Source organism: Carcharhinus amblyrhynchos, chromosome 3, assembly GCF_965287045.1.
Source record: "Carcharhinus amblyrhynchos chromosome 3, sCarAmb.v2.hapA, whole genome shotgun sequence".
NCBI classification, from domain to species: Eukaryota; Metazoa; Chordata; class Chondrichthyes; order Carcharhiniformes; family Carcharhinidae; genus Carcharhinus; species Carcharhinus amblyrhynchos.
Genome location: NC_137326.1, coordinates 58,813,162 through 58,836,452, shown reverse-complemented (window position 1 = coordinate 58,836,452; position 23,291 = coordinate 58,813,162). Strand labels below are relative to the sequence as shown.

General features: G+C 42.0%; 1 protein-coding gene across 1 annotated transcript in view; it reads right to left on the bottom strand.

Moving 5' to 3' along the window:
• The window catches only part of dnah1 (dynein, axonemal, heavy chain 1), a 537,372-nt gene that overhangs the window by 189,558 nt on the left and 324,523 nt on the right, over nucleotides 1–23,291 (bottom strand). Inside the window, exons 41-47 of the mRNA XM_080184401.1 lie at nucleotides 22,403–22,561; nucleotides 15,082–15,183; nucleotides 13,641–13,781; nucleotides 8,834–8,994; nucleotides 6,944–7,101; nucleotides 5,592–5,765; nucleotides 330–508 (exon numbers count right to left, since the gene is read on the bottom strand). Of these exons, the coding sequence (XP_080040527.1) occupies nucleotides 330–508; nucleotides 5,592–5,765; nucleotides 6,944–7,101; nucleotides 8,834–8,994; nucleotides 13,641–13,781; nucleotides 15,082–15,183; nucleotides 22,403–22,561 (1,074 nt within the window). The remainder of the gene's footprint in view (nucleotides 1–329; nucleotides 509–5,591; nucleotides 5,766–6,943; nucleotides 7,102–8,833; nucleotides 8,995–13,640; nucleotides 13,782–15,081; nucleotides 15,184–22,402; nucleotides 22,562–23,291) is intronic.

The window sequence follows — 23,291 nt, the reverse complement described above, 5'->3', positions numbered from 1 at the left end:
CTATTTTGCTAATGAGTGGGAATTGTATTTATTTGAACAGCATACCATTAGAATCTTGTTTTATTCAGGAATAGTTAATAGTTAGAAAGGATTTATTCAGTTTGTTAATAATTTAGTTAGTTTGTTCACTGTTAGTTAGATAAATAAATTGCTACATGTTGATTTTAGAGTAAGAGACAGGGATTTATTTTGTATTTAGGGCAGGTCACACCATTTCATGCACACATTTTACTGATAAGGCGAGGTAATCCTCTTTGGGTATTTTGGTGTTAATTCTCAGAGGGGGAATCAATCTCCACTTTATAACAAGAGCCATAGCTTAAATGTACCTGAGTATTAGCAGATTCAGCCATGAGTATCCCCTGGAAGACCTTTGACAGATCACGCAGATTGAAGGTGTAGTGTGACTTGGCAGGGGTTGGAAGCAGCTGTGAAGTTATGGTGGAATATACTTCGATTGTTGCAGCAACAAGTGGTTCATTTAGATGTTTCACCTCTTCAGCATTACCTGTGAAAATAAATTACCCTTCCTTTAACATAGCTTGGTTGCCAAAATTTAAACCTGTATTGGGACATTGCCTAAACAATGGCAAGGCTACGAATTTTCTTCTTACAAGTAAAATGATGGCTGTCATAAGAGTGAGCGACACCCAAAACAGGAGTTCCTGTCCTGATAGTGTAGGGAATCTGGTGTTCTGTCTCAACTATAACATTGAGTAAGCACAAACCAAAACCTTCTGAAAGCATTTTTTATTTGGAGCAGTCACCTCACTGGGAGTTTAAGGATCATATGGTTATAATCAGGAAATGGTTCTTGGATGATCCTCAAATTCCTTCTTCCACAGGGTGGGTGAAAATTAGAGTCTTTAGAAGAAATGGACAGATGGGTCCGACAGATGCATCTATGTCCATCCATCCCATGTAAATCTTCACATTAAACTCACAATCTCTTGGATTGGAGCTGAAGGAGATCACTGGGTACAGATAAAATTAATGCAGCCATGGAAGCACAACTATCTAGGATACTGAATTTCCTTAAGCAATCTCAAAGTCCTTTCTTGCATCCCATCACTTTGTCTGTGTAAAAATTACATACTAAGTCTCACAGTATTGCTGGAATTCTACTGCCTCGCCACCACGGAATCAGAGTGGACGAGGGGCAGACAACGGAAATGTCTGTTTTCCTCAGGCAGGAATTCCCGGTCTCACTCAAGGCTGTAAAATCCCACTCTTCATTACTCAATGAGAGTACAGATGAACTATTTGGATGTGGCCAGCACAATTGATTTTTTTTGAAGTAATTTTGAAATTTATCCGACCACCATACCCAATTTTCAATTTCATTTCATTGAGTGATTAAGTTTTAGAAATTTAAACTATTGTTATAAAATATATAATCTTTACAGGCCTGGTATTTTAAAAATTTGATTTGAATACAAAACAGCCAGTGCTTTAACTATCTCAGTGTAAGACCACTGTGCTTAGTGAGCTGAGAAATGACAGGGTTGTGAAATTATATATTTAATGCTCTCACATCAATACAGACTTAAGATCCATCATCTACCCTGTTTTAATCTGACAAAGCACAGAAAAGTATTTCAGTTTCATATGTATCTGCGATGATCAAAGAAAGGGATGTTAATATCGAGAATTGAATGTTTCCTCACTTTAGACCCAGTGTCTTGATTGGCCATTCCCAGGTCAGTCATAGGTAGGGCATCTTTCATTCTTTTCAATGCCTTAATATATCAGAATTCTAGTTCCATACATCAGCCATCCGCTTAGCCCGTCTGAACAGTAATGTGGCACCATATTGTGCCAAATTAGTTGTTATGTGATATGCACTCACATCCATGAGGAACTGGGTAGAAAATGCCTCAGACTAATTTTACACAGAAATTTAAGTGGAGAGAGAGAAACATAATCTGGTTGGCTCAAACCAAGTTCTAAAGTGAGAAAGAACAATTTCAAATCTTACTAGAATACACAGTATTCCAATGTATTTGTGTTCTTCTTTGTTGTTACATAATTAGGTTGTATATTCTATACGCGTCTCCTTCTATTTCACCTGCCTTATTTTAGTCTTCAACATATTTTTCTACTCCATTTTCCACTATACACTTGTTTAATTTCCTTTTGAAAACATTTAAGCTATTTGCCTCCACTATCTGTGGACATTAGTTCAATGTTTTAACTGTTCTCAAGGTGAAGACATTTCTCCTAATTTTCGCCTTGGAATTATTAGCAACTATCTTGTATTTATGCCTCCTGGTTTTCCACATATATCCTGACCAATCTATTCAGAATTTTGAAGACTGCTATCAGGTCTCCTCCAAGTGTTCTCAATTCTAAAAAAAACAGACTATTACAATCTAGGAAAGGCAATGGCCTACTCGTATTATTGCTAGACTATTAATCCAGAAACTCAGCTGATGTTCTGTGGACCCAGGGTTTAAATCCCACCATGGCAGATATTTAAGTTGAATTCAATAAAAAAAAAATCTGGAATTAAGTGGTTATCAATGCTATAAAACCCATTGTCGATTGTCAGAAAAACTCATCTGGTTCACTAATGTCCTTTAGGGAAGGAAATCTGCTGTCCTTACCTGGTTTGACCTACATGCGACTCCAGAGCCACAGCGATGTGATTGACTCTCAACTGCTCTCCAAGGGCAATTAGGAACGGGCAATAAATACTGGCCAGCCAGTGAAGTCCATGCCCCATCATTCTGGTATCATACTTGCAAATCTTTTTTTGCATTTTCTCCAGTCCTTCTAAGTTTTTTTTATGTCTTGGAGGCCAGAACTGTGTCAATACTCTAATTGCATCCTGACCAGAGTCCTAGTCAAATTTAACGTAACTTTGCTACTTTTGAATTAGATACCCTTCGAAATAAATCCCAGTTTTTGGAAGCATTTTTAATTGCTTTGCTGATCTGTTTTTGATAATTTATTCACCTGTGTTCCTAGATCCCCTTTCTCTCCTACCTTATTCAGTTCCTTATTTTCTGTAAAGTGATGTTTCTGATTTTCCTACCAAAATTGATCCATTTTAGAGTTTATTAACTGTTTATGATACAAGTTTGTTAATGTCACTTTACTTTCCAAGCAATCGCTGGAATTAAAAGATTTTTTTTATTCAATTCAAAATACCAATTGAATCTAATTCATGGTTTCCACAAAGGAGACAAACAAGATCCAAGCTGACGAGATGAGGCATTGAACCCCATCTTGAGCTTGATCCGACACTTCATCTGAGCCAAAAGGCCAAGATGACTTTGAAAAAATGCATCAGGCAATGCTTTGATTAATCCTTAGTGGCTACCCTGATCATTGACTCTACCTTAGCCTGGGAGTTCACTGCATGATCTTGGTTTCACCCCTGCAAGGCATTCGCTCACCAGAAGTGCATTTTGAAGTTTATTTATTTATTAGTCACACGTCGGCTTACTTTAACACTGCAATGAGGTTACTGTGAAAATCCCCTCGTTGCCACATTCTAGCGCCTGTTTGGGTACACGGAGGGAGAATTTAAGATGACCAATGCACTTAACCAGCATGTCTTTTGAACTGTGGGAAGAAACCCACACAGACAAGGAGAAAAAGTGCAAACTCCACACAGCCAATGACCCAAGGCAGGAATCAAACCCAGGTGCCTGGTGCTGTCAGGCAGCAGTGCTAGTCACTGTGCCACCATGCCACCTGGATAATTATGGTTTCACCCTTGCCAGGTAACCTGTGTCCATCATAGCTCATTGTATGGAGTCTGCATCAAAAGATTTCTTGCAGGTCCCAACATAGCCCAGTGCTGGTGGATTCAAGAAGGCCATGCCCCTTTTTTAACCACATTAGTTGCCATAAAGAAGGTAAAGGCCCAATGAAACTGACAGACCAGAGAAAAGGTAAGTGCATGGGATTTGCATGGTGGGGGATTGGAGATGGGGATGGGGTAGAGGGATCAGAGGTCATGGGTTCAAAGGTCAGGGGATCAGAGGAAGGGGGATCAGAGAATGGTTAGGTTGGGGTCAGAGTTCAGGGTGGGAACTTGGGGCGGAGATCTGGTTGGGTCAGCGTGGGTCAGTTCAGGTTCTCAGGCCTCAGGTCAGGTCAGATCCATGGTGGGTAGGATGCTGATCACAGATTGGGGCCACAGAAATTCCATATGGATTGCAATGGTGTGCAAAACTATGCGGGAAGAGGGAATGGTAGTCACTGGGTGTGGGTTAAGTCCTATGGATGTCAGGTGTCAGTCTGGATGTTTGCAATAGTTCTTTGGAGTTAGAAGACGTTTAATTTAATTACCTATTTCTGGGTAAATATTGGTGTAACCCTGGTGGAATTACCCAAAGTTTGCAATTTAAATTGCATGTTTGGATGGCTCCCAGCACAGGGCAATTGTTAAGAAGTCAGAACTTCTGGGTAATTCCAATTGAAATATTTACAAGTGATCTTTTGACAGGGATTCTCCAGCACATATTTGGGGTTGTAGTAGGACAAACCCAGGGAGTGTGGGCTGCAGCAGGAGAAGAATGAATGGAAAGGTTTAAATAAATAGCCTGATTATAGTATTCACATTCACTGTGGGCAAACACGACAAATTACCATATACCAAATAGCACTAACATAGTTACACTCTAGGTGAGATCTTTCTGAGGTTACAGAAACAATAAGAATCAAAAGTTTATCAAGGCTCTATAATATCTAGAGAAGCCACTGTCCTCTGGAAAACTAATCAAATATCAGAGATATAGGGACAATTAACACAATCAAAATTGGTTTGACAAACACAATGCTTTGATAGCGTAAACAGATAGACAGAATATGTCCAGAAAACAATTAAAGTTAAAGTACACAGGACAATGGATCAGCATAATGTGATCGAAACAATCTGATGACCTTAATCAAAAGGTAGCAAGTTATAATGCGAAAAGGTATAAGAATATGTAAGAACCTACGATTAGCAGAGTAGCTCGGAAGCAAGCTGGAATTATAGCTCCAAGTTCTGCTCTCTCTCATGCATGTTGAATAAAGCCATTTTTGCTGAAGTCTTACATGGTCTCTGAAGACTCAGTTTGTTCAATTCCTCCAACAGGGGTATCCCCCAGATCCGATGCTGGGGAACTCAGAAATTATATCCTGTAAATGTGATCTGGACTGCACTGTCTGAAAACCATTCAATAATAGTTTTCAAAAGATAAATACTTGAAGGGGCTAATATTGTAACACAATGCAGAAAGAGCAGAATAATGGACCAGTTGGATAGCTCTTAAGAAGAACTAGCATAGGCACAATGTGTCAAATGGCTTCCTTCAGTATTTTAAAACTTTTTGGATGCAATTTTCATGTCTTGCCTGCCTCGGGTATTGTAGCAGGCAGGACAGGCCCATGCAAAGGCCCATTGACCTCAGGCAGGATTTTCCGGTCTTGGGGTGAGCATGATCAGAAAATCCTACCCAGTGTTTCTATTTTTCTACCTCTCATAGGCCAGTTTCTCTGCCATCACTCCTTAACCCCAAAGTTAGATTAAATGACCTACTAATATATATGCACCGAATGGTGAAAGTGAGATAATTTCTGTCCAAGGAACTCACTCAGCCAACTATTCAAGATGGTAGAAAATATCTTCAGTTTGCTGCTGTCATCCATTTCAGTAAAGGATAGATAATTGAAATGACGTGTGTATCGTGCAGTAATTGGGTTCCTTCCTCCACCCGGTGGCCCCATGGCACACACAAAGTTGATATCCAATAGCTTCCTAAAGGTTCCTGCAACAAGAGATCATGTGCATTATATAAGCAAAGCATTTCATCCAAAATTACATCCAAATGTATTCCTATCAATTTAAAGCTTGCAAATCTGCTACCTGATCAGATTTGAGCTTTTTCCAAGCTATCTCTGCTGCTCTTCCCAGAAAACCTTATGTCTAATCTATCTTCAGCAATGTGCCAAACCAGTCTGTAAATATTTTTGCTGAATCTAATAAAGTGACTTTAACCCAATTCACTTCCCAAGAATGGACAGGCATGCAGTTATAATTGCTGAAGGTTTAGGGCTCCCTTCCTGTCCCATTACCACCCACAGCTACTTTAATCAGGCCTTTTATCTTTAGATGGCTAAGGAACCAGCCTCAGTAACACTGGAACTCAAAGACCTTTGATACTGTTAGATCCCCAGCGTCCCCCTCTGAACCCTCAACCTATGAGGCTTCCAATTACAAGGTCCATCGGCATGTTCTTCAGAAGTCTCCGGGATGAAACCACAAGGCACAGATCACAGGAAAATTGATCATCTGTTTGAAATAATAAAGCAGCAGCAGGGTTGGCACCAACTCAATATTTTCCACAATTCCTTGAATACTGCTAAAAAAGACACATGCTGTCAAAGATTTTAATTTGCACTCATCAGTGCAAAATGATGCACTCATCAGGCCAAGTTTGTAAGGAAACAATAATTTATACAGAATGAGAAAAGATTGGCTCACAAGTTGACTCTGATTGGTTGAGGTTTCCCATTGGAGAATGCATCAGAGAACTATAGCCTGGAGGACTATGGTTCCCTGGTGCATTTCACATGGCAATACTTTGACCAATCAGCATCCTTTCCCCATGCTGTATAAATTGTTGCTCACTTTGAAATGTAGCATTCTTGCATCTGTCCTGATGAGTAAGAGATGAAAAGCTTTGAAAGCTGTCTCTTTTTTCAACAATACTCAAGTTCTATATCACCATGCAAAATTAATTCCTTGAATGTTACGAAGATGACATTCAGGCAGGATGCTCCATATCCTCCGCCTGCCACTTCTCACACCTTAATTTTAATTTTCAAAAAAGTGCAGGTCTAGGAGTGGGAAGTAAAAAACCTTGGCCAGTGAGAGTTTGCACTATATAGAGCAGACAGAAGGACAAATACATGAAAAGCAATAATAAAAACACCACAGGCATACCTATCATTTTCCTGTCATACCAGCCATTATGATCCATCCACTGCCGTAAGATTTCAATAGGAGGCTGGGCTCCATATGTCTCAAGAGCTGGCATATTCAGATCATCAATGAAAAATATAAAATACTTTCCAAGTGGTGGTCCATACACACCTTTGCGTCTGATAACAAAAATCATAAAGTTAGGAATGTGAATATTTTAGAACAAGTAAAAATAAATACTCCTTGGTGCAATAAGCCTAAAGTCAATGGAAAAGATAATCACAGAGGCTGCTGATTCATTATTACCTGTTTTTCACTACCACTAAAGAACACCTTCTAGCCCAAGGTTCTAACTTAGTGCGACCATCTAGGTGGTATTAACACTCAAAGTTTCCTGATAATTGTTCCATATCAGAGAGAGGATGGACAAGAAATTCAATTACGCTGCATCCTCTTACAAGCATAGAATTGGTGATACAGTGTTTAATACAATGGGCATACTCCACACAGGAGGTGATATTTGAGGGCCCCTTTGTAAAATTGGTTTATGTGTGACCTGACCAGCAAGGGCCAGTGCAGGTTGCCACCAAAGAGCAATAAAAAACAAGTTACCTTAATGTCGAGCTGGGAGGTGTAGTGTGTTCCTCCCTGTTCCACATGAAATGCACAGACTGCTTTTGGTCACAGCTCACCACCTGCCCCTAGATTCAATTGCATCACTCGCTTAGTCACTCTCCTCCCCTTCCCGATCATTTATCCTCATACCCTCCTCTTGGGCATTCTCCTCCTTTTTGACTGTTTATTCTTACATTCAAGATCCAACTGAATTCTCTGCCTGTGATGTAGCATCCAAAATTGAAATCTGCTTCACTAGTGAGGTGTCTAGAGGAATTTGCTAGATGCTCACAGCTCACTGGTCTGAAGTATATGAAATTTAATGCCAAATGTCAGATGTTTGGGAATGATTTTCAGGTCAATATCTCCATCCCTGACTATTTCAAGGTTTCCTTTGTATAGGCAGGCTAAGATAACGTAGCCAATATATTGGCAATGTAGTAGTAAGATGATACCTACTGGGAACACAGGCATAATAGCATGATGATGGAATTGCCATCTAATGAACTATCAACACTGAAACAATATGCTTACTAACCTCACCAAGATCGACAGCAGTCAGTTAAAATGTGTCTTCCAACCTGCTCGTCTTAAAAGTATGCAGCTGCACAAAATAGGAGCTCAATATCAAGTCAACATTACAGGATTATCTTAATTGGTCACTTCTGCACCCTCTCATGAACAATAACATGCTTCCTGTGATGACAGGACAAATCAATAACTGATGGGGATGAAACCAAAGTCACCTGGCAGCAATGCACTTCTTGGCCTTTTGGCTAAGTCAAGAGTCAGATCAAGCCCAAGATCAGATGCAATGCCTTTTCCTGGCAGCTTGGATCTTGTACGTTTCTTTTATGGGGACTATGAATTGGATTCAATTTGAACTTTAATTGGTTTTTGGAACAAACAAGAATTAAGGGCATGCCTTGTCCATTCTGCACATTGGTTTTGTAACTTTAAGAATGGAATAAAAATTTAAAAAAGAAATGAAACAAGAAATTCACACACGTGATAAGGGTGTAATTACGTTACAATGACTAATAGACAATTCAGTACTGGCGGACTTATAATGCAGTGCAAAATAATGCTGGATCACGTGCATACTAATCCATAAATGATGCATTCACCTTCTGTATTCTAAAGAGGGTGGCATCAGAAAATATTGGAAACTCAATCGTCCAGTTTGTGATCTATGATTTCAGAAATTGTCACTTTTTCAGTGATTTACTGGGCTGTCAAAATCTGCGGAACTCTTCCATTTCTACAGCACTGTCAGCTGTTTATCAACAAACTCACCTCTTATCAAGTTTACTATCAATAAAGTCCTGTGTTTGATTAGCAGATGTACGAGCTGAAAATATCAGAAAATGAGAGATATAATCGGGGTGCATCTTTTTAAGAAGCTTGTCAGAGATTGTAAGGGTCTTTCCTGTTCCAGTTGGTCCAATGCATAGTACCTTGTGAAGAGGGAAAAATAACACAGTATTCATGGCTGTTGATTAGGGATAGTAGAATATACCAGAAATTACTCTGTATGATTTTAGCATAGGAATACTAATTTGACAGAGATAGGAACCCATAACGTAAGTTAATTAGGGATAGCTTTTAGGCTTTATTCCTTTTATTGAAAATAGCACAGAAACTAGCATTACCTGAAGGTCTGAAGAAACTCTGTTGATTAAAGACTAGTAGTCATGATGTGGATATGCCGGCGTTGGACTGGGGTGAACACAGTAAAAAGTCTGACAACACCAGGTTTCAGTCCAACTGATTTATTTGATAAAGTCTTGCCTGGGTTTGCAAAACCTCACTTACTGTACTGTCTGGAGACAATACACATCTCTTCAACCTGTGATCAGTGCTCCTTCCACTCACATTGTTAGCCACTTTAAGACTTGAACAGCAGGTTAGGTATAAAGATTCGCATTCTAATCAGTAATCTGTAAACTGTCTGTGCTTTATATGCTCTGCCTGAGGCCAGAACTCTCCATTCACCTGACAAAGGGGCTAACCGGAAAGCTAGTGAGTTTACTATCAAATAAATCGGTTGGACTAAAACCTGGTGTTGTCAGACTTTTTACTGTGATTAAAGACTAGACATAATAATTGTTACAGATTCAAAAGTAACTTGAGACCATCACCACTGTAAATGTCAAAACTGAGATTGATAGATTCCAGTTAGGCAAGGGGATTAAGAATTATGAAACCAAGGTAGGTAGATGGAGTTAAGTTTTAGATCAGCCATGAACCTATACCACCATTCCCTCAGATTGAGTAGTTGGATGGCACACTCTTGTTCTTACAATAGTCACTGGAATGTTTTACTGAGGGCAGTTTATAGTCAACCAAGAAGTGTGATATTGGGCCGTCATCAGTTTGTAGGGTGTAGAAGGGGTTCCAATAGGGGCTGTAGGATCTCAGATGAGTGTGTGAGGTCCTGTGTAAATGGGACACATTGTTATTTATCAGCTAGTGGTGTTCTTTGAGGAGGGTGTTCTTTTTGTGGACATTGGGAAGGTCAATGTGTGTTAGCACAGGAAACAACTCAAGCTGCATTAGTTTCAATCTCCCAGATATAATCCTCACAATTTCCCAGAGGTGGATGTCTATCAGGTTTGTGTAGCAGCTCCTGTTGTTGGTTGGACAAGCGCAATGAAACACTGCATTGTGTTTTGGCTCTGCTGGACAAGGTAGTACTCATCAGTTTCCATCACAGGTTCACTCTCATCTTTCTCTTGCCTTTGGTGTTCTGCAGGTGTCACTGAGTGTACTGTCAAGAGTGATGCATAGGTAAGTGGTTGACTGCAAAATTAAACCTGAAAAGCTCCTTCGAATTGTTCAAGTGGAAGGCTGGAACTCCAGTCTTGGCAGTGTTTGGTTGAAGTCTCCATTTTTTGAAGTAGATTTCCAGAGAACTTGAATCTTCAGTCAGCGTGTTCTCATTGTCCTGGAGCTCTGTAACCTGGAAAGTCAGGGCCAAGTTGTCAGCATATATGAAAAGTCATGACTTTGTGGGAGGGAGTTCAGTGCCATATATGTTGAAGAAGGCCAGAGTGAGGACGGATTTCTGTGGAAGTCTGTTGTCGATTATGTTGTTGATCTCCAAAGTGCACATGGAATGGTGGTTGCTGATAATGGAGTTGAATGGTTGCAGTGTTTTCACATAACAGATGATTTTGGAGAGTTTCAGCAGCATAATTGAGCATGACACTGTGTCATAAGCACAGGATAAGTGTACAAAGGCAGTTCCTATCTTCAGGCCTTTCTGCAACTGGCCTCAATAGGTGAAGTCAGTGTCAGGACCTGCTCAGAGCAGTTGCAGCCTATTGAATACCTGCTTGTTGGAGAGTGGAAGGGCGTTGCTACTTCCAGGGTGGGACTCAGTCTGTTTAGTAGGAAGCATTCCTGCACTTTGCATATTATTGAGAGCAGAGTGATGAAGTAGGAACTATTTGCCATTGAGTGGTTTCCCTGGCTTGGCATTTGTTTTCTTGGATTAATACATGTAGCTGAGACGTCACAAACGATGCTGAACATTGTGCTCTTCAGTCAGACCATTGCCCATAAAATGAGCCTCTGCCCTGAGAGATTCATTCCTCGCAACATCAGAATCATTCACATTGTTCCAGTGAAGTTGTTAAATGGATTGTTAACTTCAACGCTGAACTATAAGTGCTCACCCCAGCCATACAGATAAGCAAATTTGACCAGCTGCCACTTATAACCCGTTATATCCTTTCACCCCCTTGTTTATCAAGAATATATTTAGTTCTGTCTTAAAGATATTCAAAGACTCTGTATTTCCCATTCTTTGAGGAAGGGAATTCCAAAGACTCAACAACCCTCAGAGAAAACAATTCTCAACATCTGTCTTAAATGGGCAACTCTTTATTTTTAAACAATGACTCCTGGTTCAGATTCTCCCATTAAAGGAAAAATCTTTTCCATACCTACCCTGTCAAGCCCCCTCAGGATCTTATATCATTTAATCAAGTTGTTCTTACTGTTCTAATCTCTAGTGATACAAGCCTAGACTGTCCAACATTTCCTCATAAGATAGCCCTCCATTCTTGATTTAAAAAAAATTAATTCATGGAATTAGGGCTTTGCTGATTAGGCCAATATTTACTGCCCAACCCAATTTCCCATGAGAAGGTGTTTTCTTAAACTGCTTTAGTCCATGTGGTGTAGATACACACCAGTGCTGTTCAGGGGGCAGTTCTAGAATGGGAACGGGGAGGATTTCCAGATGGTGGTGTTCGCTGGTATCTGCTGCTCTTGTCCTTTGAGATGGTGGTGATCACGGGTTTGGAAAGTGCTATCTATGGAGCCCGGGTGGATTCCTGCAGTGCATCCTGTAAATGGTACAAATTGCTGCCATTGTTCATCAGTGGTGATGGGCATTGAATGTCAAGGGATGCTGGTTAGGTTATTTCTTGTTGGAGATGGTCATTGCACAGTATTTTTATGCCATTTGTCAACCCCAGTCTGGATATTGTCTTAGTCTTGTTGCATTTGTACATGTGGCTGAGATGTCACAAATGGTGCTGAACGTTCTGCATTCAGCAGCAAACATCCCCATTTCTAACCTTATGATGGAAGGAAGATCATTGATGAGAATGGATAGAACTAGGACACTATAGCAAGGAATTTCTGCAGTAATGGCTTGGAGGACTGACCTTCAATAACAACATCTTCCTTAGTGCTAGGTATGATCGAACCAGTGGAAAGATCCTCCTAATTCACAGTGACTGCAGTTTTGCTAGGGCTCCTTCTTGACACACTTGGTTAAATGCAGCCTTATGTCAAGGGCAGTCACTCTTACCTCACCTCACTTCTAGAATTGAGCTCTTTTGTTCAAGTTTGAACCAAGGCTGTAATGAGGTCAGGAGCTGAGTGACCCTGGTGAAATCAAAAATTGAGCAGCTTATTGCTAAGCAGGTGCCTCTGGATAGCACTGTTGATGACCCCTTCCATCACTTTACTGATGATTGAGAGTAGACTTGAAGGGGCAGTAATTGGCAGGGTTGGATATGTTCTGCTTTTTGTGTACTGGACATACCAGGCAATTTTCAACATTGCCGGGTAGATGCCAATGTTGTAGCTATGCTGGATCAATTTGGCCAGGGTCACGAATTTTCAGTACTATTGCCGGAATATTGTCAGGGCTCATAGCCTTTGCAGTATCCAGTACCTTCAGCCATTTCCTAATAACACATGGAGTGAATCGCATTGGCTGAAGACTAGCATCTGTGATGTTGGGAACCTTTGGAGGAGGACAAGTGGTTTATCTACTTGCTTTTTCTAGCTGAAGGTTGTTGGAAATCTTTTGCCTTATCTAATGTGCTGGGCTCCTCTAAGGATTACTAAGGATGGGGATATTATGGAGCCTCCTCCAGCGAGTTGTTTAATTGTCCACCACCGTTCACAACTGGATAAGGCAGGACTACAGAGCTTAGATCTGTTCTATTGGTTATGGAATTGCTTAGCTCTGTCTATTACTTGCTGCTTAAGCTGTTTGGCACGCAAATAGTCCTATCTTGTAGCTTCACCAGGTTGACGTCTCATTTTTAGGTATGCCTGATGCTGCTACTGGCATGCTCTCCTACACTCTTCATTGAACCAGAGTTGATTCTCTGGCATGGCGATATTTGTAGAGTAGGAAATATGCCAGGCCATGAGCTTGCAGATTATCTTTTATCCTTTGGGACCATAGTCAAGTGGTCATTGGTTATGTGCAAGCATCAGCAGTGAGTGTCAGTAAATTGTTCAACTATGTATGGTTGAATCTGATGTTGTCTTCACAGACCATCCACTGCATCATGAAATTTTACAGAAAGTCACTGAATAGTGATCAGGAATTGGAGTACAGACAGAATTTTCCTCTCTCTAATCTAGGGTCATTGATTCTGAGTGTAGTGCCCAATTTATCATCCCACACTGAGATCAGCACAGGCAATAATTGACAACTTAGCTAAGTTTCACAGTAGGCCGAGCTTTTAACTATTAAATCACTGAGTGTTTCCCCCCCAAAAGATTTGAAATAAAAAACTACTAAAAAGATCCACTGCGTTCTTCCAATAAACTCGAGGGAATAACTTACTGGCTTCTTATTGACTAGAAGCATTGTCAACAAATATGACATGCGTATGGTGTCCTGGGTCGGAATGATGATGTCAGAGTAATTGGTTTCTGGTGCGATTTCTACTTCTGCTGCAGAAGCCATCCAACTAATCCACTGGACCTGTGACATAAACCAGAATAACCAGGTGGCAGAAGTACATTAATCACAGGTCTCCATAAACATGCTGGTTTATATCATAATCAATTACTCAGTAATAAGGCAATTAACCTATAAAACATCTACTTGCACATGATGGAATCTATGCAAAAAAGTCTAGTTTTTGGTTAGCTTAATGACAATTAATATTAAGAAGTTAAAGAAGAAAACACATTACTGGGAGATCTCTTTTGTGTTTTTTTTTGCTTTAAACCTTTCTCTGCGAAACTGAGAGGGCAGAGAGATCTATTCCAAATCATTGATTGATGCAAATCTTAGAGCCCTCACATTTCACTCATTTTTGTGAGATACTGAAGATTGTCTGCTGAACTTGGAACTCACTCTGACAAGAGTCAGCATTCCTGAAGGAGAAGAAAACTAACAATAAAAAGAGTTCAATTTAAAATTTACCCTTTCAAGAGGTGTAAGTGTCACTGGCTAGAACACATATAATGCCCATCTCTAATTGCCCTTGAGAAGGCAGTGGTGAGCTATCGCCTTGAACTGCTGCAGTCTGTGTGGTGTAGGTACAGCCACAGTGCTGTAAGGAAAGGACTTCTTTATTAGAAATGACATATGAGTGTTTATTGGAAAGTGGCCATCAGTTTTGTTTGAACAGTAGTTACACCTAGATTATCAGATATCTGAAATATGGAGCATATGGTGATTGTTTGCATCTAACTGAGTAATCATGTGGGAATATGTTGCCTTCTGCTATCAAACCAAAGAATTTTTAATAAAAATATCCATACATGATATACGTGGGCAGCATGGTGGTTAGCACTGCTGTCTCACAGCGCCAGGCACCCAGGTTCAATTCCTGGCTTGGATCACTGTCCGTGTGGAATTTGCATGTTCTCCCGGTGTCTACATGGGTCTCCTCTGGGTGCTCCAGTTTACTCCCACAGTCCAAAGATGTGCGGGTTAGGTGGATTGGCCATGCTAAATTGCCCCTTAGTGTCGGGGGACTAGCTAGGGTAAATGCATTGGGTTTTGGGGGTAGGACTTGGGTGGGATTGTGGTTGGTGTAGACTCAATGGGCCAAATGGCCTCCTTCTACACTGTAGGATTCTAGGAAATCTAAGAGTGATAGGCTATTTGGGCTGTTGTGACATTTTTATTCACATACATTTTAATCCATCTAGTAAGTACTTTCTAAAGACTCAATTAACAAAATATTGGAGAAAAAATATAATTAGGTTATCCAAGTCAATCAGTTCAAGCATTGATGCACCTGATGGCACAGTCGCAGCATTTTACTTACCTTTCTCTCGGTATCCTCATCTTCAAGGTTGGTGCTGCTGAATCCAGCATCATCCAGTTCGTAATCATACACCAGCCCATTTTCAGGGAAAAGGAGAGCGATCTAGCATACAAAGTGTGATTATAGATGATTAATTTTGGCATTTTAATTTATACATCCTAAAGGTAAATGATAAAACAGTGATTAGCAAATATTTGTGATAACTATCTTCAGTGCGTTAAAATATCTTCAGATATTTACATTGCCATGGAAGGGAAAGAATTACTTCAATTGGTTTGTTGTGGCAATATTACAAAAACATTGCAGAAAATATTTTAGAGTGTCAATACTTAGTCACCAGAGCAATCCTCACTGTCTTCTGAAATGTTTCTTAACTCTTGCTTAATCTGAATGAGTAAAGGAGACAGATGGATCTATTTTAACTGTTGGGATCTGATGGATCTGTTGTGCAGAAACTACACAACCAGACAGGTAAAAGCAGTTTACTTACTGATAAGAACATGACAACATGAGAACATGAGAAATAGGAGCAGGAGTAGGCCATCTGGCCCTTCGAGCCTGCCCCGCCATTCAATAAGATCATGGCTGATCTGTCGTGGCTCAGTTCCACTTTCCCGCCCTCTCCCCATAACCCTTAATCCCCTCTCCTATCAAAAAACCATCAACCCGCGTCTTAAAAATATTTAGCGAGGCAGCCTCCACCACTTCAACAGGCAGAGAATTCCAGAGATTCACCACCCTTTGAGTGAAGAAGTTCCTCCTCAACTCCGTTCTAAACCGCCCCCCTTTTATCTTGAGGCTGTGCCCCCTAGTCCTACTGTCTTTTTTGAGCGGAAGAGTCTTTCCACCTCTATCCTATCCATCCCATTCATCATCTTATACGTCTCAATGAGATCTCCCCTCATTCTTCTAAACTCTAACGAGTACAAGCCCAAAAAAACTTCCAAAATAAACTTCCAACATTTCCTACTTTAAACTGCAGGCAGACAGAATGCCTCATAAAGCAGTTTTATGTCTCATGTAAAATGCAAATTGGGTCCTATTAAGTCAATAGAACCCCAAAGTGGTTTAACTGTGGTCAGAGCAGGAATGCTGCTGTGGTCTTCCTGCATGCTAAGAACAGGTCTGCTACTGATTAAAACGTCCTTCAGGCAAATCTCAACTTTTATTTGTGGGCCAGGAATAAAATGCACCCTGTCCCGTAAACCCTTCCTTTCTTTGAAAGGAATAACCTTGTCAAAGTGTTTCTTTTGCTTTGAACTTGTCAAGTTTTGTATTTATATGAAAGAACGAAAGTGTGCATTTGTGAAGACAAGTAAAAAGAATTTAAGAAATAGGAGGTGGAATAGTTCATTTGGCCTTTCAAACTTTCTCTGTCATTCAATAAGGTCACGGTTGAACTTGTGACAGAACTCCACCTTCCTGCACTATCCCTTAATTCTCTTAGTATCCAAACATCTATCAACCTCTGTTTTGAGTATACTCAATGACTGATCGTCCATAGAGTTCTGAAGTAGTGCATTCCAAAGATGTACAATCCTTTAAATGAAGAAATTTATCCTCATCTTAGTCCTAAATGGCTGAACGCTTATTTTGAGATTGCAATCCCATATTCTAGATTCTCCAGCCAGGGAAAATCGTTCTTTCATTAACTACTCTGTCAAGTCCCTTAAGGATTTTTCATGTTTCAATTAGTTCACCTCTCATTGATCTAAATGCTAAGGAATGTAGGCCTAGTTTACTCAACCTCTCTTTTGTAGGACAATCCCCTCAGCCCAGGACATAGACTAATTAACCTTTATTGCATTCTGTCTAGAGCAAGAATGTCCTTCTTTGGGTAAGGAGATCAAGATGTCACAAGCCTCACCAATACACTATCTGACTGTAGTAGGATTTAAAAAAAATCTTACTTACTCCAATCCCTTTGCAACAAAAGCCACAAATAGCAGTTAATAAAATAATAAGCTTACAAGTATAAAATTCTACTCTGCTGACACTGAGGGATGCTGCATGTCACTTTTCTGGGGTAGAATGGCCCTGGAAAAAATGCACAGTGGTGTCTAGTGGGGGGAATGTTCAAGCGGAGTGACAATCTGACAATGATTGCCATTTCTTGGAGATCCAGGTCATTAATCTAAAACACATTTGAAAGCAAATTTAATTACACTTTTATTAGGTCACAAGAGGAATTCAGGGGCTAATGCACTGGAGAAAATCTCATGAAGTATGTGGATGTACCTTGATGACAAAGTAGGAAGAAACAAAATATAAGACTGGCATGTTGAAAGGAATTAATTTTAAATAATTGTCTCCAGTGCTAGAGTTCATTACGTGGGTATGCCGGCGTTGGACTGGCGTAAACACAGTAAAAAGTCTGACAACACCAGGTTTTAGTCCAACCTATTTATTTGATAATATACTCACAAGCTTTCGAGGGACACCCTCTTCGTCAGGTGAATGGAGAGTTCTGGCCTCAGACAGAGCATATAAAGCACAGACAGTTTAGAGATTACTGATTAGAATGCGAATCTTTACACCTAACCTGCTGTTCAAGACCTGAAGTGGCTGATAATGTGAGTGGAAGGAGCACTGATCACAGTTTAAAGAGATGTGTATTGTCTCCAGACAGTACAGTAAGTGAGGTTTTGCAAACCCAGGCAAGTCACGGGGGTTACAGATAGTGCGACATGAACCCAAGATCCCTGTTGAGACCGTCCTCATGTGTGCGGAACTTGGCTATCAGTCTCTGTTCAGCGACTCTGCGCTGTCGTGTGTCGTGAAGGCCGCCTTGGAGAATGCTTACCCGAAGGTCAGAGGCTGAATGCCCGTGACCACTGAAGTGTTCGCCAACAGGAAGGGAACAGTCTTGCCTGGTGACTGTCGAGCGATGTTCATTCATCCGTTGTCGTAGCGTCTGCATGGTCTCCCCAATGTACCATGCTTCGGGACATCCTTTCTTGCAACGTATCAGGTAGACAATGTTGGCCGAGTTGCAAGAGTATTTACCATGTACCTGGTGGACGGTATTCTCACGTGTGATGATGGTATCCATGTCGATGATCCGGCATGTCTTGCAGAGGTTGCTGTGGCAGGGTTGTGTGGTATTGTGGTCACTGTTCTCCTGAAGGCTGGGTAGTTTGCTGCGAACAATGGTCTGTTTGAGGTTGTGTGGTTGTCTGAAAGCAAGAAGTGGGGGTGTGGGGATAGCCCTGGCGAGATGTTCGTCTTCATCAATGATATGTTGAAGACTCCGGAGAAGATGTCGTAGCTTCTCCGCTCCGGGGAAGTACTGGACGACAAAGGGTACTCTGTCCACTGTGTCCTGTGTTTGCCTTCTGAGGAGATCGGTGCGGTTTTTCGCTGTGGCGCATCGGAACTGCCGATCTATGAGTCGAGCACCATATCCTGTTCTTATGAGGGCATCTTTCAGGGTCTGGAGGTGTCTGTCACGATCCTCCTCATCTGAGCAAATCCTGTGTATACGGAGGGCTTGTCCATAGGGAATAGCTTCTTTAACATGTTTAGGGTGGAAACTGGAGAAGTGGAGCATTGTGAGATTGTCTGTGGGCTTGCGGTACAGTGAGGTGCTGAGGTGACCGTCCTTAATGGAGATGCGTGTGTCCAAGAATGCAACTGATTCTGGGGAATAGTCCATGGTGAGTCTGATGGTGGGGTGGAATTTGTTGATATCATCATATAGTTGTTTCAGTGATTGTTCACCATGAGGCCAAAGGAAGAAAATGTCATCGATGTATCTAGTGTACAGCATCGGTTGAAGATTCTGTGCAGTGAAGAAGTCTTGTTCGAACCTGTGCATGAAGATGTTGGCATATTGAGGTGCAAATTTGGTCCCCATGGCTGTTCCATGTGTCTGGATGAAAAACTGGTTGTTGAAGGTGAAGACATTGTGGTCCAGGATAAAGCGGATGAGTTGTAAAATTGCATCTGGAAACTGGCAGTTGTCAGCATTGAGTACTGAGGCAGTCGCAGCAATGCCATCGTTGTGGGGGATGTTGGTGTAGAGCGCTGAGACATCCATTGTGACGAGGAGTGTCCCTGGTTCAACTGCTCCGTGTGTGCTGAGTTTCAGTAGGAAGTCCGTAGTGTCGCGACAAAAGCTGGGGGTTCTTTGTACAATGGGTTTCAGGATGCCCTCGACGTAGCCGGAGAGGTTCTCACACAGAGTTCCATTGCCCGATACGATGGGACGGCCAGGTGTGTTTGCCTTGTGTATCTTTGGGAGGCAGTAGAGATCTCCAATGCGGGGAGTACGTGGAATGAGAGCACGGAGGGTGCTCTGAAGGTCCGGATCAAAGGTCTTGATCAGATTGTTGAGTTGACGAGTGTGTTCTTTGGTCGAATCTGTGGGTAATTGTCTGTAGTGTTCCTCATTGTTTAGTTGTCGGTACACTTCTTTACAGTAATCCGTTCTGTTCAGTATGACAATGGCCCCTCCTTTGTCTGCTGGTTTGATGACAATGTTGCGGTTTGTCTTGAGAGCGTGGATGGCGTTGTGTTGTGCTTGGGTGATGTTCGGGGCTGTCTTGTGAGTGCGGCTGATGAATCTGGTGTTAACGCACCTCCTGATGGTTTGGGCACACAAGTCCAGTCGAGGGCAGCGGCCTTCCGGAGGAGTCCAATTGGATTCCTTCCTCTTAGGCTGTTGCACTGCGGATCTCTCTGTCGGCTGTTCTGGTTCATCGGCTGTCTCATTGTGTTCGTTGCTGGCCTCTTGGGGTTTGTGGAAAAACTCCCGCAGCCTCATTCGCCTGATGAATTCCTCTGTGTCCGCTGCGAGACTGATGGGGTCCATTTTGGTGTTGGGGCAGAAATTGAGCCCTCGGCTGAGAACTTCGATTTCATCTGGTTGAAGTGTGTAGTCCGACAAGTTGACAATAGACCTCCCTGCGGTAGTGCTGTTTTCTACTGTGGTGCTGGGGGAGGCTTGGTTGTTGCTGGCGGCGATGCCGAGTTTCTCAAGTTTCCTATTCTTGGTGTGCATGTAGGTGGTGTAGTTTCTTTGTCTCATCTGCTTGGCAGAGTTTCGCAGTTGGTCTGCATCCTGAGCACAAGTTGAGAAAATGTATTCCATTTTAGTTTCCAGGGTGCGGCGTTTGCTGTAAAGCTGGTGTATGAGGTGGTTGAGAAGTGAACAATCACTGAAACAACTATATGATGATATCAACAAATTCCACCCCACCATCAGACTCACCATGGACTATTCCCCAGAATCAGTTGCATTCTTGGACACACGCATCTCCATTAAGGACGGTCACCAAGGACTATTACTTACGTGGCGAAAAACTGCAGCAGGCGACGGTGCAGAGGGACCTCGGGGTCCTTGTGCATGAGTCGCAAAAACCCAGTTTGCAGGTGCAGCAGGTGGTCAGGAAGGCGAATGGGATGCTGGCCTTCATAGCGAGGGGGATTGAATATAAAAGTAGGGAGGTCTTGCTGCAGCTGTATAGGGCATTGGTGAGGCCGCAGCTGGAGTACTGTGTGCAGTTTTGGGCGCCGCACCTGCGCAAGGATATTTTGGCCCTGGAGGGAGTGCAGAGGAGGTTTACTAGGCTGATACCGGAGTTGAGGGGATTGAGCTATGAGGAGAGGCTGAATAAACTAGGCTTGTACTCGTTAGAGTTTAGAAGAATGAGGGGAGATCTCATTGAGACGTATAAGATGATGAATGGGATGGATAGGATAGAGGTGGAGAGACTCTTCCCGCTCAAAAAAGACAGTAGGACTAGGGGGCACAGCCTCAAGATAAAGGGGAGGCGGTTTAGAACGGAGTTGAGGAGGAACTTCTTCACTCAAAGGGTGGTGAATCTCTGGAATTCTCTGCCCGTTGAAGTGGTGGAGGCTGCCTCGCTAAATATTTTTAAGAAGCGGGTTGATGGGTTCTTGATAAGAGAGGGGATTAAGGGTTATGGGGAGAGGGCGGGAAAGTGGAACTGAGCCACGACAGATCAGCCATGATCTTATTGAATGGCGGGGCAGGCTCGAAGGGCTAGATGGCCTACTCCTGCTCCTATTTCTTATGTTCTTATGTTCTTATGTTCTTATGTACCGCAAGCCCACAGACAATCTCACAATGCTCCACTTCTCCAGTTTCCACCCTAAACATGTTAAAGAAGCTATTCCCTATGGACAAGCCCTCTGTATACACAGGATTTGCTCAGATGAGGAGGATCGTGACAGACACCTCCAGGCCCTGAAAGATGCCCTCATAAGAACAGGATATGGTGCTCGACTCATAGATCGGCAGTTCCGATGCGCCACAGCGAAAAACCGCACCGATCTCCTCAGAAGGCAAACACAGGACACAGTGGACAGAGTACCCTTTGTCGTCCAGTACTTCCCCGGAGCGGAGAAGCTACGACATCTTCTCCGGAGTCTTCAACATATCATTGATGAAGACGAACATCTCGCCAGGGCTATCCCCACACCCCCACTTCTTGCTTTCAGACAACCACACAACCCCAAACAGACCATTGTTCGCAGCAAACTACCCAGCCTTCAGGAGAACAGTGACCACAATACCACACAACCCTGCCACAGCAACCTCTGCAAGACATGCCGGATCATCGACATGGATACCATCATCACACGTGAGAATACCGTCCACCAGGTACATGGTAAATACTCTTGCAACTCGGCCAACATTGTCTACCTGATACGTTGCAAGAAAGGATGTCCCGAAGCATGGTACATTGGGGAGACCATGCAGACGCTACGACAACGGATGAATGAACATCGCTCGACAGTCACCAGGCAAGACTGTTCCCTTCCTGTTGGCGAACACTTCAGTGGTCACGGGCATTCAGCCTCTGACCTTCGGGTAAGCATTCTCCAAGGCGGCCTTCACGACACACGACAGCGCAGAGTCGCTGAACAGAGACTGATAGCCAAGTTCCGCACACATGAGGACGGTCTCAACAGGGATCTTGGGTTCATGTCGCACTATCTGTAACCCCCGTGACTTGCCTGGGTTTGCAAAACCTCACTTACTGTACTGTCTGGAGACAATACACATCTCTTTAAACTGTGATCAGTGCTCCTTCCACTCACATTATCAGCCACTTCAGGTCTTGAACAGCAGGTTAGGTGTAAAGATTCGCATTCTAATCAGTAATCTCTAAACTGTCTGTGCTTTATATGCTCTGTCTGAGGCCAGAACTCTCCATTCACCTGACGAAGAGGGTGTCCCTCGAAAGCTTGTGAGTATATTATCAAATAAATAGGTTGGACTAAAACCTGGTGTTGTCAGACTTTTTACAGAGTTCATTACCTCAATAAGCCAATTCCACTGAAACAAACATACCTGTTCTTGTGCCATCTTCTTTCTTATCCAGTTGCTGAAAGCAAGATAGCTTGCAGCATCACCAGTGCAACCCACACTCCAGATCAAGGAGAAAATAAACCAGGGCTCTATTAAGTCATCTAAAAGTGTCAGTTTGTCACGTGGAGGGCCTTTTTCTCCCTATTCAAAAAGAGATAAGGTGTTTATTTTTTATTGAGAAATGCAGTTAAAAAATTAAATTACACAATGCAAGAAACAACCAGATTTGAAAAGTCATAAAGAATAAGAGGTGAATCCATGAAAAATGGATGAAGAAGCTAAACTTCTAGAAGGAGAGTGGGAAGGGAAAGAATTCGACAGTTTTCAAATGTAGGGAAAAAAGTTAGAGTTCGACACAGATTTGATAAACCAAACAGTCTATATCTGCATAGCAACAACAACATGCATTTACATAAGTCCTTTAACATAGTAAATGGAACGTAGTCAAATAAATTTGACATTGATTATATAAAGAGATATTAGATTAGATAAGCTTAAAGGGCCATCTTACAGAAGGATAGATTGGTTGAGCGGCAAATGGGATTTTGGGAGGAATTCCAGAAGTCAGGGCTTCTGAAGTTGAGGCCAATTCTGTCATTAGTGGAGCAATTAAAATCTGCAATTGAATTCAGATATTTTGATTGGTTGCTGGGCTGTAGGGGGTTACACCAAAAGGAAAGTGCAAATTCATTGAAGAACTTGAAAGCAAGGGTAATAATTTTTAAAATTATAAATTGCTCAAACAGGAGTCAGTGCAGATCAGCAAGTATAGAAAGAGGTGATGGATTACTGGGACTTGGTGTGATTTTGGACACAGGCAGAAAAGTTTTCAATGAGCTCAAGTCTAAGGAGCGTAGATGATGGGAGGCTG